The sequence below is a fragment of the Antechinus flavipes genome, chromosome 3 (genome assembly GCF_016432865.1).
Source record: "Antechinus flavipes isolate AdamAnt ecotype Samford, QLD, Australia chromosome 3, AdamAnt_v2, whole genome shotgun sequence".
NCBI classification, from domain to species: Eukaryota; Metazoa; Chordata; class Mammalia; order Dasyuromorphia; family Dasyuridae; genus Antechinus; species Antechinus flavipes.
Window position 1 is genome coordinate 505,521,115 of NC_067400.1, and position 20,905 is coordinate 505,542,019.

The 20,905-nt window shown below is 33.2% G+C and overlaps 1 protein-coding gene across 2 annotated transcripts in view; it reads right to left on the bottom strand.

Annotated features, from left to right (window-relative positions):
- The window catches only part of RDX (radixin), a 121,395-nt gene that overhangs the window by 71,705 nt on the left and 28,785 nt on the right, over positions 1 to 20,905 (bottom strand). For both annotated transcript variants that reach the window (XM_051986946.1, XM_051986947.1), the window contains exons 2-5: positions 11,964 to 12,028; positions 6,889 to 6,972; positions 4,470 to 4,565; positions 1,546 to 1,820 (exon numbers count right to left, since the gene is read on the bottom strand). In XM_051986946.1, coding sequence (XP_051842906.1) covers positions 1,546 to 1,820; positions 4,470 to 4,565; positions 6,889 to 6,972; positions 11,964 to 11,975 — 467 coding nt within the window. In that variant the 5' untranslated portion in view covers positions 11,976 to 12,028. The remainder of the gene's footprint in view (positions 1 to 1,545; positions 1,821 to 4,469; positions 4,566 to 6,888; positions 6,973 to 11,963; positions 12,029 to 20,905) is intronic.

The following is a 20,905-nucleotide window of genomic DNA, read 5'->3' on the forward strand; positions in this document are numbered from 1 at the left end:
TTTGTATCCTATGGTCTTTATACCTGATCTGACAATTAAAAAGATGAAGTAGGAAAGAGTCAGATTTAACCAGATACAAAAACATTCAACACTTCAACAACTTATTAGCCAATTCAACTATTTCCTCATCTCTATAAAATACTTAGGAGAATGTCCTATGGTCACTTCAAAAAGGTTCTTGATAAAAACATGAGAAGAGAATAAGCAGATTTTTGCAGACAATTTTCTACAGGACAGTTTTGATTAAGATTTAGCAACTATAAAAGATCTTGCAGCTGTATCAATTTTTTTTTAAAAATTGAGTAGAACAAAAATACAGAATGTGTCTCCAATACATGTAAAAAGCAACGCCAAATATCTTTAACGATTATCTGTAATATCTTCATTCAATGATCCATTTTATACTATTAAGCATGAAACAAATGTTTCACTTAGGGATTTTTTGGTATCAAAAGCTATCCTGTCAAAGTAATGCTCAACAAATGTGATAACAAATGGAAGAAAGCATTGTGATTCTATTAAACACTGGAATACTATAAGGATATCTGCAATTAGCCAAAAAAGCTAAATTCGCTATAGGGAAAAAGCAAAGTTAATTGAAAAACTTATACCATCTTTGTCATGACATATAGCCAGACAAGTTCCCACTGTTTTAATCTACAGAGACATATATCCCTGAACAGGCAGTGCAGGTGAATAATGAAGCAGAACACCAAATTGAAGAAGAAAATCAAAGTATTAGAAATACAGAGTTCAGAGACCTCAGAGACCAACTAACTACAGGGGTCATTCACTAGGATCATATCTCCTGTGTGCCTGACACCTGGGTGAACTTAGAATGGATTTTATATTGTTAAATAAAATGTTACTGTATTTAAAAATATAAAAACTATTTTTAGCTCACTGGCTGAACCTACAAACACATGTGGGTAGCCATACAAAAATTGGGCCAAATATGGTCCTTGGGCCACAGTTAACCAATGTGTGTTGTTTCACAACTGGATTTTATAGATAATAATCTGGTATCACTAGGTGGAAAATTTTGGCACTTAAATGGAGGACGTGGAAATGCTATTGTTTAGTATAGAACTGAGCAATGCAGAGAAGTGCTTAGTTAAGTACTTTTCATAATAATAATTATTAATCTTTGCATCTTCTTTGGGAATCAGTTAATTTCTATTTTAAAGAGAAAATTTATAATTTGGTTATCTAAGAAGAGAGACATTAAATAATTATGGTATAGACGGTCTTACTCTGCAAAACAATGTGGTTATGATTTTTAAAGAAATACTCACCAATACTTAAGGTTTAAAATATGAAAAGTTTTATTTACTAACTCAGGAAGGCTTTTGCAGATAACAGTATAAAGACACCATCAACAATGTACAAAATATCCATAACAATACAAAAAGAAAATAAAATCAATGAAACAAAATGCTACATAATTATGCTGAATCATGGTCATTAAATATACTTGGAAATGAAGTTAAAAAACAAGTCACTAATAACAATTAAAAATAAAATAAAATATCATTTTTCACTTACCGTTGAGGTAAGAGTCTATCATTAGCCAGGTAGCCTGGTTTATGAATTTCCTTATTATGATCTCCATATTTAGATTGGACAGCATAGGAAGCCAAAAGAACAGCAGTTTCAGGAGGGCAATATATTTCATCATTTAAGATTGCTTCTTTAACTTGTAGGAAGAAAAGTCTCTGTGTTATTTCTTGAATTAGTTCTTCAGACACATCTTCAGGAAAGAATTTAGCTCGAAATTTGAACTGCAGAGGATTCTCTTTTCTTACATCTTGCTGTGTTACCTTAAATAACAGTTTTGAATATTATCAAAATCAGCGATCTTACTCTATGATCTAAATCCCAATTCAAGTATTTTAAGGGAAAGAATTCTGAAAGTTCAAAGAAGATCTTTAAAGTAGTCTTAAACTGTTTTATTTACAACTTGATTTCATATTCTTTTGTTCAGCTAATTTAAAAATGCATTTACTTATGATCAAAATCTTTAATTCTACTCACCCTAAAAACCTAACTTAAAATCTATTTTAAAAGATCCTACTTTGGCATATAGTTTTTAGTAATTTGGCTATATAACTTTTAGTAATTCCCCTTCGTCTAGTATGCAATGTTGGTGTCTAAATCAAATTAACATAAAAAATGGAATATCTCATTAAAACAAAGTTTACTTTAAAAAAACTTCAAGACATTGATTTTAAAGCAACTACTTTTAACAATTTTCTCCAAATATTAAGTACCAATCCCTAAATTAATCCCTTTACATGGAGAAAATATGAATTACCATATGAAAAATATGCATTTAGATATTCTGATTATACTCCTTATTAAAGACAAAAAACAAAAAAAACTCCCCAAACCTGTACTAGTTCCATTCTGGTCCTGAATTTCCAACTGACTCTTAGACACAACCATTTTGCTGTACCACTCATATCCAAAACTGAACTCATCATCTCATTACTACTATGCCCAACATGCCTATTGTCCCAACTTGGCTATTTCTATTTATGGCTCCTTCTAATTACTCAGGCAAGATATATTGAAGTCCTGTTGAAGTCCCTTCCTTTTCATGACCTGTCTAATCAGTTAATGAATTATATGGATTAACTATCAGTAATTAACATTTTACATTTCCACTCATATTCCCACAATGCCTAACAGTGACAATTATATTTCTTCCATGTCCCTGAATGAATTCTCTCCCTTCAAGAAGGCTCAGAAAGCTAAAAAATTCTGTTATGAAGGTAACATATTGCTTAACAATTAAATCAAGCTAAAAACAAGTTCTTCAAATTTTATTAGGAACACTGTTCAGAACTCTTCCTTATGTCTTATCACATTATATTTGAATCAAACTTTTGCACATATCTTATTTTTTCTATTAGCTAGCAAGCTACAGGAAGATCAAATATATACATATAATATTTTACATACTGGCAATTCCAGCAGCAAAAGTAGTACCATTGCACATGAACTAAATTAAATGGTAAAATGCAGTTATGTCAGTTAATTTATTACACAAGAGAGAATGGAAATGAAACAGAGAAATGACTGGCACTAAAAAAATGTAAACAAAAGGCTTTAAATAAATTTAAGATACACTTGCAAACATAACCAACCCTAGTTAAACATATGACATGCAGATAATTACTCTTTTAAAAAAACAAAACAAAAAGAAAGCATTCTAGAAAAAAAAATTTAAATCAACATATCAGTGATTTGACTGCCCAGATCATAAATTCCTAATCACTTTTCTCATATTATTGATGGTCTTACTGTTTATTGGACAAGCAAAGACTGAATGCTTCTCCTAAGTAAATGAATAAGACTTTCCTTTAAAATAAAATAACTAACTAAACAATGAATGTTAAGAGATTTTAGGAAGAAGCAGGGAACTGTGCTTGCAGTCTAAAGATGACTTACTCAGAGATAAAAGGAGCTCCCTGAAGATCAAACCTGCCTCAAACATTTACTGTAAAATTCTGGGCAAGTCACTTAATCTCTATTTCTGTTTTCTCAACTGTAAAATGGGGATAATAAGAGCACCCATGCCCTTTTTATTTGTTCTTGTTGTCCTCCTTGTCTAATATGATCATGGCATCAGGGAGATACCATAATATGCAAGTGAATTATATATGAGGGAAGGAAAACTGTCACTTTCTTCTCTGAAACAATGTGAGTCCAGTGGCCAAATATATATTAGAAGATGACTGGAGATGGCCCTAAGCAAAATGAGAGATTTAGCCTTTTTTAACTAAAGTCTTTAACAAATCTCATTTTGATTGAGGCAACTGATCATTCAGTGATTAAGGATAGGTAAGACAGAAATTTTTACCTAGTCAAAAAAAAAAAAAAAAAAAAAAAAAGAATCAGCAGGCAAGATCCTCAAGGTTTCTGGCCAAACCCCCAACAACTGCTATTTACATTCACTCTGTGGCAATCAGGGCCAAAACAAAGATCAAATGGGCTTGGACCCATCCTCTAAGGTTGTTGTAAAGAGCAAATGAGATGCTATTTATAACTTAGTATAGTGCCAGTCACTTATATAGTTACTATATAAATACTTTTTCTTCCCCCAGAACACAATTATAAATAATATTTAGGTTTCAGACAAATTTGGGAGGGATAAACATACAGCTTATATTCAGACTATAAATTAGTACCCTGCACAGATGTTATAAGTCTAAAATACAGACAATAAATATATAAGAATTAGTATTTGTATGGCCCCTTAAAATCTGCCATGCATTTAATTTGAACACTATGATAATTCTGTGAAGTAGGTATTATTATTATACTCATTTTATATTTGAAGAAAATAAGGATGATAGAGGTGATACGTGATCTGCCTAAGGTAACACAGACAGAAAGGTTGAAACAGAATTCAAATCATGGCAGCCAAATATGTCACATGATTATAATCACTAGGTATAATTTACCTTTTTATTTAGTTTTAGCCATGTTGAATAGCCTTTACTATCGACATATTGTAGCCCAAAAAACCAGACTTCACGCAGGCCAACTGTTTTCACCACCTTGAAAAAAGAGAGAAACAGATCAGTATTAGCTCATTATTCACAATGGATCTGGATAAATTTTACTTTGAGGGTTCAATGCAATAAACTTGTACTTTCAACTTGTATCCTGTGTCTTTAAAAATTTGCGTTACAGTACTAAAAATAGCAGTGAATATCACTGCTAAGGAAATTTTGATTTGTTATCAAATTTTGTACTGCTTCCTACAATTCCATGCTATGAAAAAACCTTTTCCAGCATCCTCCTTTTCTCAAGCCTCTGAGAAAAGTTTCAGGAAGTCCAAATGGATATATACATGTGCTTGAATTTAAGAATACTTGACATACAACAAACTTGCTAAGAGATAAAGAAAGTAGTAAAGGCATTAGTCACAGTAAAAAATACCTTGTGCTTTTACAACATTCTTGTTAAGACTGAATTTTCAGGACATATTTAAAAGGCAAGCTTCAAAATACAACATATCTCCAAGCCCACAAATCATATATGATGCACATTTTATGATCATATCTATTACTAATGAGCATCCCAATGTAAGTGATTTCAGGAATTCAGTTCCTCCTCATTTTATTTTGTATTTAATGAACTGTTTACACATGATTGATAAACAGAATATAAGCTCCCTGAGGGCACAAATTGCTTTTCACTTTGGTCTCTGTATCTCCACAGCCTTGCATTTAGTAAACACTTAGGCTTTTTTTGCTAGATTGAATAGAACAAAGTTTTACAAATCAATCATCCAACAAGTATTTCTTAAGCTCCTATCATATGTCAGGCACTATTCCATGTACAAAAAAATTAATCCTATCAGAAGCAAACACAAAATCATTCTTAAATATATATCATATAAATAAATATATGTCAAATAAAAATAATTTTTTTATTTTCAATTTATATTCAAATTAAAAAAAAAATTAAAAAGCCAAATATAAATAAACAAAAAGTTCTAAAATAAAATGTAGTTTGAGAAAAAAAGGCCATAATATCTGAGGTGATGAGGAAAGGTTTCAAAGAGACAGTAGATGCTACATCTTGAAGGAAGAAAAGTTTTCTAGAAAGCCAAATGAGGAAGATGTGCATTCCAAGCAGTACAAAAGCACACAAACAGGAGATAGGATGTTGTAGGTGAGAAATGGAAAGAAAAGCTATATCAAATAGTGCAGAAAAGAAAGATGTTCAACGAACTTTGAAAGATAGACTGGGGCTAAATTTGCAAAACATACTTGAGTTTAACTAGGCAGAAGTCAGATTGAAATCATGCAAATATGTAGAGGCAGAATGAAGAGTCCATTAGGCCAAAGATTGCAAACTGTTATACTGTTAGAATAATGGTGCCATCAACAGAAATAGGCAGGTTTTGCATAGGAATGGGTTTAGGGGAAACAAGAAATTGTGATTTGGACATGTTAAATTTAAGATTGCTCCAGAACTTAATAGTTTGAAATGTCCAAAAATTTGATGATGTGAGATGTTATATAAAGTTCGGGAAAAGACTGTGACTGGACACTGTGGATTTGGAGGTAAAAAGTTTAAAAATAATTATTAATCAAGAGGAAGTGATAAATTCACTGGAGAGTAAATATAAAGAGAAGTAGAGGGCCTAAAATAGGATCTTGGGGATCATATACAATTAGGTAGAATGACATGGATGATAAACCCACAAAGAATAGGATTAGGAATAGTTAGGCAGAAAGGAGTAGAACCAAGAATCAGCAGGGTTACAAAAACCCAAAGATGATAAAAGTATTCAGGAGTTAAGGGGTGGAAACAATGTTTAATATATCAGAGAGGCCAAGAAGGATGAGGTTTAAAAAACAAAACAAAACAAAACAAAACAACACACTATCAGATTTGGTTATAAAAAATCATTAGTAACACTGAAGAAAGCAGTGTTAGTTCAATACTTGCCCAGGGTCACAAAATTACTAAGTGTCTGAAATTCGAGTTGAATTCAGATCTTCCTGACTAGGTGTTTCAAAGTAGAGGCATTGTACATGTAATAATATAAAGACTTAAGCATTAAAAAAAAGCAGAAAATCACATTTACATACAGATAATTTAACATTTCATTTTTGTGGTATCCAATCCACATAAGGAACTCAATAAACATTCTTTGAATTTCATTTCATGAATGTATGCTGCCCTACATAATTAAGATTAAAAAAAAAATAAAAGGCCAAGTGGTCAATAAAGATGTTAATGTTAACAAGAAAAAACACATACTATTATCAGTGATGGGTATAAAATGAGAAGATGAAAAATAGTACACGATACATTTCATTAAAAATCATATGGTAAAAATAAATTAATAGGTAATAAATTTACCTGGTCAAATAGTTGTTTGCCAGTTGTATTGGGCTGGATAGCAAATTCCAGCTCTGCATCCATAGTAGTTACTCTTACATTGATCTGTAATAACAAAAAGAAAAGTGAGCAAAATGAAAAGGCATTTCTATTAAATACTTAGATAAATCAATACATTTATAAAGCTATTTTATATAACAAAATTTCATTAGAAAGAAAGAGCTGTTAAAAAAAATTCTACTACATTATAAGCCTCTCTGTCATAATGTAGGATCCCTGATTAAAAGAAAAAAAAAGTTTATTTCTCCAAAGGCTTAATAGAGAACACTGCATATAGTTGGCATTTGATAATCGCTTTAGAATTAGTTTTAATTCTTTACTGTCTCAGAGATAGTGTCCCAAAAGTTTTAATGCAGTTTTAATATCTAATAACTTCAGAAATATAAATTACTGCAAACTTATAAATATTATTTAAACGTTTAATACTCATTTTATTTTGCCTGCTTCAAACTCTCCACACTCCAATGCCCTCCATTCAGACACTAAAATGACTTTTCTAACATAGATCTAACTCTTCTACCCAATGAATTCTAAGCTCCCTATCAATTCCCAGGATCAAATACTAAATTTTTTGTTTGGTGTTCAAAAGTCCCTTCTAGCCTGGACTCCCTATCCCCCACCTCCAACCCTTTTCAGTCTTTTTACACTTTATTTCCCAACATTTTTAAATCTAGTGTTTAAATCTAGTGACCCTAGTCTCCTGACTAAGTAGTACTTAGTCTAAAACAAAAGACACTCCCATCTCTATGCAACAGACATTTTCTGGCTGCCCCTGTGTCAGGACTGTTCTCCCTCCTTATCTCTGCTCTCTCTTCCCTGGATTTCTTTAAAGACCCTGGTGAAAATTCTACTTTCTGCAGGAAGGCTTTTCCACCTCCTCTTAATTCTAATAATTTTCTCTGGGTTATTTATTTCCTGTTTACTTGTTTGCTTATTCTTCCCTCTCAGCTTCCCTCAATCCTCAGTAATGTGAGCTGATTGAGGGAAGGGATTATCTTTTTATGTCTTTTTGCATCCCAAGTGCTTGGCACATAGCAGGTCCTTAATGTTTACTGACTGACTATACTAGGAGAGGGGTTAAAAAAATAAAAAAGGTATGAAGTAGTACTTAGTCTCAAGGCCCTCATAATTCTCCAAGGACATGGAAAGCACATACAGAGTTACGTAAATACAAGATAATTTGAGGAAAAAGAGAACATTGATCAACTGAAGAATTCAGAAAAGTCTGTGTGGAATAGAAATTCAATCTTGAAGGAAATTAACTGTAAGAGGGAGAAAACGTACTCCAAAATGGCAATAGCTTTTGTGCACAAAGGTTCAGAACATCCATTTTAGGAACAAATTGTAGGTTGTTTACAGACTGCATTAAAGAGACTACCAACAAAGTAATTCTAAAAAGTTAGTTAGAAGCCAGCCAGATGCTATAGAGATATGATCAACAAGACTTGACAATTAAGTAGTTATAGGCGATGAGGAAGAATGAAAAGTCAAAAATACTTTCAGCGATCCTGGAAGAATATATTGCCCTTAAAAGAAATAGGAAATCCTGGAGATGATAATGAACTTCATTTTGAGTATACTGAGAGTAAGATGTCCAAAGGTATAAATGAACAGGCAACTGATGAAGTTGGATTAGAATTCAGAAGAGATAAGAGAGATAAGTTTGGATATACAAATCCCAATATACAAAAAGACTCATTAAATGACAATATGTACTACAAAATAATTCTTTATAAGGACACTATTGTATAATGTATAATGTAAAGATTGCTGGAATCTTTGCTACAAAGACCTGGAATCACAAGATTTAGGTTAAATCCTACCATATAATATGACCATAACAAATCAATCTCTCCAGGATAAAGATTAAAAGCTTCAGTTTCTCCACATACAAATTACCTAACACTCATATACTTCTCATTATTGGTCTGAGGATCAAATGCTTGTACAACTATGGAGCAGGGAGGGGAGGAAAGAAAGGAGGGAGGGAGGAAGGGAAAGAAAGGAGAGAAGTATTAATATGGCATTTACTATGTGCCAAACATTGACAGATAGAGAAGATCTGTACTCCTAAATTGTATTTATATTTAAAAGTTTCATATTTCACATTTGATCTGATCCTCACAACTATGAGGTAAGAGAAAGAGGAAAAGTCTCAGTTTATGACTAAGGAAACTGAGGCTCAGAAAGTAAATGACTAAGGTTGTAAAGTAGTAGTGAGTATAGCTGGGGCTAGAATTCAAGTTTTCAAACCCAGTCAGATCTTTCTTTTATACCCATTATCTTCCCTTTCATTACACAGACCTTTGGCATTATTACAAAAGACTAAGCTATATTTCTGTTCACTATAATCTTTTTTAAATGAATAAATTAATCCAGGTCTGAAGGAGACAGATTCTGAAGAGGCAAAGTCAAAATAACAAAGCAGTAAAACGTAGTACAGCGAATACCTAACCCCTTCCAATTTTTGCAAATGAATCTAGGGGGAAAAAAATATCACTGGACCAAATCCTGATAGAGAAATTCAACAAAAGATCAGAAAGAATAATTTTTCTAGTCCCCTTAGGGAAACAGAGATTTGTAGATACTGGGGACATGATCTGATAAGGAATATGTTGTGTAAGGAAACACTCCAACACAGAAAGACTGTACACAAGATCAAGAAAGAGCAAGTCCCAGATCCATACCAAAATATTCCCAAACCCCTATTAGGACATTTGGACAGGAAAAGATACCAAAGATCAAGTTTGTGACCAGATACAATTACTTACAGGTCACAGTGGGGGTAGGGACTTGTACCTGGAACTTGAAGTCCAAGGTAAGGAATTTGTGGGCCCTAATATACTAAGAGATCAGAGAATTTAGAAGCAAGCTAAACAGTCAGGTGACCTGCCTCATTCAAGTGAATTATCCTCAAAACAAGGTTCTGTCATTTTCTTTTAATTCCTCTTTTTTTGTTATCAAAATCAGTTCTGTAAATCACTCAGTCTTTGGTCTCTAAAGTCAGGTGACCTAATTTGATATTCAAATATTAGCTTTGCAAATTAAAGCATAGATTGCTCAGTAACTTTATCTTCACTTTCCTTTTTATTTTAGATAATTGATTTTAATACAACTGACCTGGAAAACAAATCAAGGAAGAAAAAATATTAAGAATCACCAAAATATCACATTTTTTTAAAACAACAACAAAAAATTCCTAGACATCCTATTTTAAGAAATCTGTCCAGATCTAATAAGAAAAACAAAGTAGTGATACAGTGAGAATCCACTAGTTTCCTATTGAAAGAAACCTTCAAATGACAATTCTAAGAAACATTATAACTCAAATCCAGAGCAAACAAGAAATAGTGCAGACAGAAAAAAAAAAAATCAAGAATCAAGGAACCTCAATCAGGATCACACACAATTTAGAATACTCCATTATAAGAAGTAGAGAGCTTGGAATGATACTACAGATGGTAAAGGTATAATATAAGCTTACAGTCAAAAATAATTTATAACAAAAAACTGATTATGATCCTAACCAAGGAAAAATGGACCTTTATTGAAATAAAGGACTTTTACCTCACTTTGGTAGCATAAATCTATTCTTTAACAGGGAATTAGAAAGGAAAGGTGAAAAGGGAAAGGAGGATATTAGAGGAAAGGAGGATTAAGAAGATACAAATCTAGGCAAAACAAACTCTAAGAAAGTACAAAAATATTTATATTTCTTTTTGAGATGACATGGAATGGGAATCTTAAAGGGTGCCCATCAATTGGGGAAGGGTTGAGCAAATAATGGTCTATAAATGTAATAAATTACGTTTTAAAAAATGATAAAGAATATGGCTTCTGAGTAAACAGAACCAGGAATATAATTTATATAATAGCAACAATATAGTAAAACAAACAACTTTGTTTCCCAAAGAAGTGGGAACTCTGATCAATATAAAGATCAACTATACTCTAGATGATCAATGATTAAACATGTTACCCAACTGCCTGATATATGGGGACACAGTGCAGAATAGCATGTCTTTTTGAACATGGCCAGTGCAGAAATGCCTGATAATATATGTTTGTAACAGAGATTTTGTTTTTCTTTTATGTTCAATTGAGAATGGAAGATGGCATTGAAGTGAAAAGAAGATCAGGCAGATTTTTGTTGTTTAAAAAAAAAAAAAACAGGTGATACATCATAAAAAAGGAAAGATAACATGGAGTCTTCTATCACCTCTCTCACTAAATTGTCACATTACATTACACAACATTAAATTGTCTTCTCTGAGGACAGGGGATGTTTTCCATTTTTATCCTTTTTATCATGACAGCCTAACACTTTTAAAATGCCTACTAACTGATGACTGAATAGAATTCATATACTATAGTTTCACATAAAAATATCATCGATGCCTCAGGAAAATCTGAGTTCAAATTTGGTCTCAAATACTTACTAATGGAGCAAGTCACTTAACTTGTCTGCCTCAGTTCCCTCATTTGTAAAAGAGGGATAACAGCAGCACCTACTTCCCACAGTTGTTATAGAGATAAAATTAGATATTTGTCGAGGGCTTTTCTAATCATAAGCACTACATAAATATTATCTATTATCATCATCCTTGTTATTATTGAGCTGGATAAGACTTCAAACACCATTTAGGATTAGAGAGGATAAATGACTTTAAAACAGGTAGCAAAACTGAAATGCAAACCAAGGACTTAATTCAACACTCTTTTAAGAACAGTTTCTTCTTATAAGGTTTTTATAAAAATAATTCTGGGAGAAAAAAGCCTATATATTAAGATAAGTATTTTTTCTTTAAAAGTAAAATAATCTAAATACTCAATTAAACTGATGATTCATAATAGATTTCTTTCAAAGATCTCCCATTTATATTTCAATTGATTGTGAAACTACAATCAAATTTCCTAAGTTCACAATTATTTGATAAGACCTTGAGCAATAATGAAAATAGAATATTTACTTTCCTCGGAGCAAATCTACTAAATAAAGTAGGTTTAAGTCAAAAGAAATAAATTGATGCACTTACTGGCTTTGGCATTTTGATTTCTCTTTGAATCTTCTGTCTTTAGCAGTTTTCCAAGTTCAACTGATCTGTTAAGTAAACATAGAAAGATATTAGCAATAACTTCATAAACAACATCCTTGTATGTAAGGCAACTAATTTCTATAGGAAATAACATAAAAAACTATAATTGTAGGGGTGTGTGTGTGTGTGTGTGTGTGTGTGTATTTTTGGTGAGGCACTTGGGGTTAAGTGACTTGCCCAGGGTCACACAGCTAGGACGTATTAAGTTTCTGAGGTCACATTTGAACCCAAGCCCTCCTGACTTCAGGGCTGGTGCTCTGTCCACTGTATCACCTAGCTGAGTCTGAATTATTATTATTTTTTAAAGTCAACAGATTAGTGGTTTATTATTATAGAAATACTATTCTAGGACTGGTATTAGTCATCAATGAAACTCTCACTAAAAACAGCTACAAAAACTTAGGTCAGGTACATACCTGACATACTAGTGCTCTAGTACAGAAGGAAAAACAAGTACATATTGAAACTATCTTTTTACCACTTAAGCCAAGAACAAAGTACATTTCTATTAATTAAAAAAAAAAAAACTAACTACTTTTGTGGCATCATTGTTTCTATGTAAGGAAAAAAAACAACGTACACTGAATTATTCAGGAAAGGATGCAATGAAAAATACAGAAGAGCAAAAATAAACTACTAATTTGCTATTATTTGAGAGTAGGAAGCACCGTCAGTCACTTAGTATATCACAGACCCAAAAGGAATCCTTAATATAACACATCTAACAAGTATTCATTACATTCACTTAATGTGAATTGTAGTCATGTTTTGGTTCTCATTCACGTTAATTTAGGGCATGTTTTTCTACTAATGGTGTTCATTTCTTTAAAATTTATTCTAGCTCCTATGATTTTAACATTAAAAGATTATTATAAAGAAAATTCTTCTAAGTTTAAGAAGTGACAGCAAAGATAGATGTATATCTTTCCTCTTATTTCCTATAATCCTAACAAAAAATTTCAAATACACAATACCTCAGTACTTGTTATTTGGTTCCAGAAAGCACTAATGAGTGGTGAAAACAAAAGTACAGAACAAATTATTTCCCATAGGGAGTATATCTCAAGGCAATGGCCTATCCCTCCCTCCCCAGCCAATTGCCCAAGTGAGCAAGTAGGGGTTCTAGCTGGAGAGAAACAAGCTAACGGAGCCTGTGTTCTTCCTTCTTGATCCAACTCGATTTGTGAGAGGAACCCCAACTTTTATACTTTCTCCCCAATCCAACTTTCCTTAGGATAGAGGAAAAGGGGGAGGCCTGAATAGGAGACAGAAGTAATAGTTTCACCCCTTCTTCTTTGAGGGCTCTGGTCACCAGTCTAGTAGTTCTGGGTCCTCCAAAGCTATCCCACAATTTGGGCCACTGCCATTGCTCCCACTGCTTCTCCTCGTGCAGAGCACGCTGGTTGCTCCCACCCCCTTCTAGTACTTCTATTTTGGGAGCCAGGAGATCATGTTGCAGGACCTACACCATCCAGCAGGAACTACACCGCTACCTGTGCACAACTTCAGCATCATGACTCCAATCTTTTAATCCTCTGTACTGAAATGTTCATTGGGGAAGAGGTACCTATGACCATAGCAATAGCAGCAAGAATTGGGCAATATACATGGTCAACTTCATATTCCAATTCCTCATCCAAATAAGCATCAAGTGTTGAAGTATATTTTTTCCTTATCAAAATGTGTCGAAAATAAATTTGAGAGTTGTGAAGCAGATGGATATGAAGTACCATTATTTATCTAAACATAAGCTACATTTAATCAAAGCTTATATGATGCTGCATGTTATATATTATATGCATATTATATAGCAAACTGTATTTATACATTAAATATAATGGGACTTCTTTCTCACATGAATCCATCTCATTTCTATAATATCATTGCTCTCCCCATACCCCAAAAAAGATAATGCTATTCCAAGTTGTACTGAAAGACACAGCAATCAAAACAAGAGAGATGATAATTTTATTATATTACATCTTGGATTGTATCTGGAGTATTCTACTTTGTTCTGGATACCACAATGTACATTCAGAAGAGAGTATTCAATGATAAAAGTAAAAATATATGTTAGGATTTGTTGAAAAGGGTAGGAATGTTTAGGCGAGGGAAGAGAAGAATGAGGGGTGGAAAGAAATATGTTCAAATACATAAAGTTTGTCATGTAGAAGAAGAATTAAACTTGTTCTGCTTGCACCCAGAGGGCAAAAATAGAACAGAAGCTATTTTAGGCTCAGTGGTACAGCAGTAATAATAATGGAGTTAAGAGTCAAGCAATTGAATTTAAATCTACTTAGTTATGAGATTTTGGAAAATTAGTCTCTCTGGACCCAAATTTCCTCTCTGTGAAATGGGATTACTGGACTAAATAATGTCCAAGATCTCCTTCAGCTCCAAATTTATGGTTTTATGTTATTTGTCAAAAAGTGAGCTGTGCTGCTTCAGAAGGTAGTGAGTTGAGGTTGCTCCCTGGGTAAGAGGCACACATAACCCTTAAGAACCAATTGAGAAGCTAAGTATGAGGAGTCAACACTATGATGGAGAAGTACCCTAAAACAGTTCAGGGTAGTGAACTGACCATTGTGAATCAGATACTCAGAGCAAGTTTGAACTGATAAAGTGTTCTGAAGAAAAATATCACTAACCTTATGATCCAAAGCAGGGGTGAAAAAATAAGAGAAGGAAACAAGATACTTACTAAACATAAGAAGGTTGGTAAAGAATGTTAATCATTTACAGCAAATTTTGGGAAATGTTTCTTACAAGCCAAGAAGGGAACAGCTTTTCTCAACCAACTAACATGCACAACTATTACTGTGTTATGAAGTTTGTATTCCTAGAATATGAAGTTTAGATTTCAAGATGACATATTTCTTAATTTCTCATACATAGTATCTTCAACTATGATATAAAACATGTAAAAATTAGTTAATAAAACACTGAAATTCTGTTCATCATAGCTTAGATTTCAAGATGATTTGTTTTTTTAATTTCTTATGTATTATTTTCAATTATATGATGTAAAATTTGTAAACATTAGTTAATAATCATTGAAATTGATTACTCAATTAAAATTTTCAAAATGTTTTGTGGTTTTTTGGTGGTCATTACTTTGCCATTCTTTCTATAATAAGTTATTTCAGCTTAACAAATTGTTGGGCTTTTTAAGAAATACATTGATCTTTTCAACTATTACGACTCTTTTTGCGAAGTAAAGCACTTGGAGTCTACAATTTGTAACTCTCAGAACAAAATTATTGTTGTACTAATACCAAATAAATGGCATCTTGGACATATTTTTAAAGAAGGCCAAAAAAAAAAAAGGGGGGGGGGAGCATTTTGTATTCAAAGATGTCTGTCACTGCTATGTTTCTATGACTGAGAACTATACTGAAGAATTAACTGTAAAACCCTAAAAAAAGGAGGTGAAATTGAAAAACTACCGCCACTTTTGAATATAGTAGAAGAGGGTTTGGATAGTGACAATAATATGCCAATTCCCCTCAAATACTAAGGACAGAAAATGACATATAGATACATTCACTGGTTAGAATTTTGGGTGGCTTTCAGTGGCTAGTTAAAAAATGTAAAATGTTCATAGAAAGAATCTGAAAAGGTTTTAAAATTTTTTTGTCATTATTTCATTCAATTTCATTCAAATTTCATAATTTCATTAAAATTATTTCATGTTTACCTGTGCTGATTTTAAAACTATTCACTAATTAACTAAAAGGGAAAAAAAAAGGGGGGGGGGAGCAATATAAATTCTTGTTCACTGATTTCTTAAAAAAGAGGAATGTTCTTTATTGTTATGTTTATATTAAATTCCTTTGTATTTCCTAAGTGCTTACAAAAGTAACACTTTTATAATAGTCTATAATGGTAAATAACATTCATCACATTCTCTTTACCTTTTAATAAGAGGTGGAGGACAAAGATTAGACATTTAAATAACTGACATTATTTAAATTAAAAAAAAAAGTCGACATAAAGTTGAATGATGATAAAAAAAAGTTGAGAACCATTTTTTCATGGAGAGGAACTTTTAAGTGAATATTATGTAACTGTAGAAGTTTTCTATACCAACAATTTATTGTAACATTATAAATATAGAAGGAAACTATGAAATAATTCCCTTATTGGAAATCTTTAAGCAAAGACCAGATGGACTCATTTCTTGGGGACAATATAGAGAAGATTCATAGTCAGATATGGATTGGACTATATGACCTATAATGTTGCTGTTATTCCTATTTCACATCTATTACCCTCTTTCAGGTCCTTATACCTTTTATCTGGACTACTGTGATAGTTTCCCACTTAACTTCCCAGTTTCTAGTCTCTCTTTGATCCAAAATATTGTATGCATTACAGTCAGGTGAATTTCTTAAAAGTGTCAGAACCAAACACTGCACAATTTTATCAGGATTAGAACACTATACAATTCAAAGCAGTTATCATCATTGATCATGCCCCTCCCATGCTTTAAACAAAAAATAACTGCCTCCTTCCCAAAATTGTGGAGTAGGATCTTTTCTTTTTTAGTATACAAATTCAGTGCTCTTCATAATGGTATCAACCTACACTCTCACAATTATTAACTATGTGACACTGGCAAGTTACTTAGCTTTTGTTTCTCAATTTCCTCATCTGTAAAAATGGGTTTAATAGTTAAAACTAAAATTTAGATAGCACTTTAAGGTTTGCAAAATACTTCACATACATCACCTTTTATCCTCACAGCCCTATTATTCCCATTTTATAGATGAAGAAACTGAGGCTAGGAGAAACTAAGTGACAGAAACAACATTCAAACTCAAATCTTATCTCAAAGGTGCTCTATCCATAAGCATCATCTGCCTTCAAGTTCATAAGATTGCTATAAAAATCTATATAAATGTAAACAATTATTCTTATTATTATCAACTTACTTTGGAATTGACATTCCTTCAAGACACCTACTGGTGTTATTTTGTTGCTATTCAGTCATTTTTCACTCATGTCCAACTAAACCAAACCAAACCAAACAACTAAACCAAACCAAACTAAATGATCCCATCTGAGGTTTTCCTGGCAAAGACACTGGGTAGTTTCCATTTCCTTCTTCAACTTATTTTTACAGATGATAAAAGGCAAACAAGGTTAAGTGACTTGCCCAGGATTACATAACTACTAGGTATCTGAGTCAGATTTGAATTCAGAAAGATGAGTCTTTTTGATTCCAGGATTAGTACTCTATCTACCATGATACTTTAATACATGTCTAGAGTGTATTTTCTTGTTTCCCCATCAAAATCCTACCTCCTACATCCTGGGGGGACCAAGAACACTACCTCTTCCATGAGATCTACCCTGATCACTTTAATCAGAAACTGGCAATTTTTTTTAAAAATAAAGTAGTCTAAAAATTAATATAAATTTCTCTCCTCCCACACTATTATCCCATTTTTTAAAAAAGAAATTGCTAACAAATCTGCATAATCAAAGCAAAACATTATCTCACTGACTATATGATAGTTATTGCATTTATATAAAGAGTTCTTACAACTCTTACAAGACTGGGATAGGGCCTTGTTTCTTCTAGCTTCTTTTTTAGGGCTCTTTCCATTATACCATATCTCTTCAGAAATAATTTCTTTAGTGCTCAGTAGCCTGACAACAGCCTTCAGTAATGATTTCATAGGTAAGGAATTCCAAATATGAATTTTTCCTTAACTGATAGTAAACAGGAAGACCAGAGTTCAAATACAATCTCACATTCTAACTGTATACTCTGGGCAAGTCACTCAATCTGTTTCCCTCAATTTGCTCAACTGTAAAACAATACTTACTTGGAAGGATTATTCTAAGAAATGTAATAATATTTGTAAAAGTGATTAGCACAGTGCTGGCTCATTGCAGGGATTACAAACTTATTCCCTTCACATTTTCCTATTTCCCTCCAAAACTGATAAGTTAAAAACCATGCCCATAGTTATAGATAAAGCATGAATATCAAGGGAAGAACCTAATCCAGGTATTCTAGCTTCCAAGGTGAAGTCCTTCCACTATACCAAATAGAAACAGATCTCTGCAGCATAAGAAAAACAAATCAGTATTGTCTGGGTTATAATGTGTTTTTATAGATTTTGTTAACACATTCCCCAATTACAGTTTTGTACCTATACAGTTTGTACTTAAGAGAGCACCATTCTAAGGGGCAGAGCCAACTTACAAGAGTTCTCCCCCAGATGCCTTTAAATACCTTTAAATAATGACTCTAAACAAATTTTAGAGTATCAGAACACACAAAAAGACAAAGTGAATCAATTTTCCAGCTAAAGACAACTTAAAAGATCATCAATATCTTCTTGATCTTCAAGATCTCCCACACACCAGGGTGGGAGTCCAATGTGCAGCCCTAGTCCAAGCTCCAGCAAAGAAGGAGCAGACTTTGTAGTCTGTGTGTCTCAGTCTGTGTCTCTGTGTGTGTCTGTGTGTGTGTGTCTGCACAGGCAGCAGCACAGGCAGTTTCCAGATCTCTCAGCATAGAAACCATCAAAGACAACTTGGAAGATCAACAAGAAATGGTAGTCTCACTACGGTGAGGAGTCTTGAAATACCACTCACACTGTTAGCAGCGTAGCAGCGGTGGCAGCTTCCAGAAATCTCAGCCCAGAAAATGTAAAGGCATCAAGCAGGTGGTCAGAAAGAACTCTGTTACTTCAGTACATGAACTTACAGCTGCAGTGGAGCAGGGTCCCCTCCTCACAGTGCCAGGGCAGAAAAGAGTGCTTTTGATTATTTACACATACTTCTCCTTGGAAGAACTAATAACTTTCAGGTCTCCAGAAGAATCTCTGAAAATAGCTGCACAAAACCCTTGATGCTTGGGATATTGTACCCTCCACCCTGGAAGCAGAGCCCTATTTTAACAAAGAATTAAAAGCCAAGTAATAAGCTGAGAAAATGAGCAAACAGAAAAAAATTCTGACCATAGAAAGTTACTATGGTGATAAAGAAGATCAAAACACAGAGTCAGAAAAAAGTAACTAACACTCAAAACCTCCAAAAAAAGAATTGGTCTCAGGTCATGGAAGAATTCAAAAGGGCAGGTGGAACCAAAAAAAAAAAAAAAAAAGAAGAAAGAAAGAAAGAAAGAAAAGAAAAGAAAAAAAAGTTAATGAGAACAATACCTTAAAAAGCAAAGTTGACTAAATGGGAAAGGAAGTACAAAAGCTCACTGAGGAAAATAATTCCTCAAAAATTAGAATTGAGCAAATAGAAACTAATGACTTTATGAGAACTCAAGATATAATAAAGCAAAACCAAAAATGAGAAAAAACATGTAAAAAACAAAAAAGGTAAAATATCTCATTGGAAAAACAACTGACCTGGAAAAATAGATCCAGGAGATATAATTTAAAAATTACTGTTCTACCTGAAAGCCATGAGCCTAGATATCATTTTTCAATAAATTTTCAAAGAAAACTTCCCTAATATTCTAGAATCAGAGGGTAAAATAGAAACGGAAAGACATATATCACTTATTGAAAGAGATCTCAAGATGAAAATTCTCGGGAATATTATAGCCAAATTCTGAAACTCCCAGGTCAAAGAGAAAATACTGCAAGCATTCAGAAGGAAATGATTCAAGCATAGTGGAGCTACATTTAAAGTAACAAGATTTAGCAGCTTCTATATTAAAAGACCAGAGGGCTAGGAATATAATATTCCAGATAGGAAAGGAGCTAGAATTATACACCAAAATCACTTACCCAGTAAAACTGAGTATAATTCTTCAGGGGAATAGGTGTTCATTCAATGAAATAGAGGACTTTCAAGCATTCTTAATAAAAAGCCTAGAGTTGAATAGAAAATCTGACTTTCAAGTACAGACTCAGGAGAAGCAAAAAGGGTAAATATAATAATAAAATAGATTAATCTGTTTACATTCCTACTTGGGAGGATGGTAATTGTAAACTCATTAAGAACTTTCTCACTGTTGTGGCAGTTAAGAGGAGGGAGGGAAGGAGGAAGAGAGAGAGAGAGAGAGAGAGAGAGAGAGAGAGAGACACAGACAAGAGACAGAGACACACAGACACAGAGCCAGAAAGACACAGAGAGAGCTACACAAAGAGAAAGAAAAACACACAGAGACACACACACAAAGACAAACACAGACACACAGAGAGACAGAGAGAGACACACAGACAGACACACAGACTGAGACACACAGACGGGCAGAGACAGAGGCACCACAGACAGACAGAGATGCCACAGACAGACAGAGACGCCACAGACACACAGAGACACCACAGACAGACAGAGACACCACAGACAGACAGACACACCATAGGCAGAGACATCAGACAGACAGAGGCATGGGCATGTGGGCAGAAATCATGCATGAGCTAAATATAAAGGGATAATAATTAAAAATAAAATTAAAGGGCAAAAGGAATGTACTGGGAGAAAGGGAAAAGGAGAAGTGGAATGGTACAAATTATCTGCCACAAAAGAAGAAAAAGCTTTGACAATGGAGGGGGAAAGTAAGAGTAGTAAGTAAAGCTTGCTCTCATCAGAACTAGCTCAGAGAAAGTAACATATACACTCAAAACGGGTATAGAAATCTGTCCTATCCTGCAGGAAAATAGAAGGGGAAAGGGATCCAAAAAGTACAAGAGAATGAGAGAAAAAAGGGCACCATTAGTGAAAGGGGTGATCAGAAGCAACATACTTTTGAGGTGGCACAGGGCAAAAGGAGAAAATAGAATAAACAGGCAGGAAAAAACAATAATAGTAACTGTGCAATGAATTTTGAAGCATTTCTCTGATGTATAGAGAACTGAGTCAAATTTATTTAAAAAAAAAAAAAGCCACTGCCCAATAGATAAATT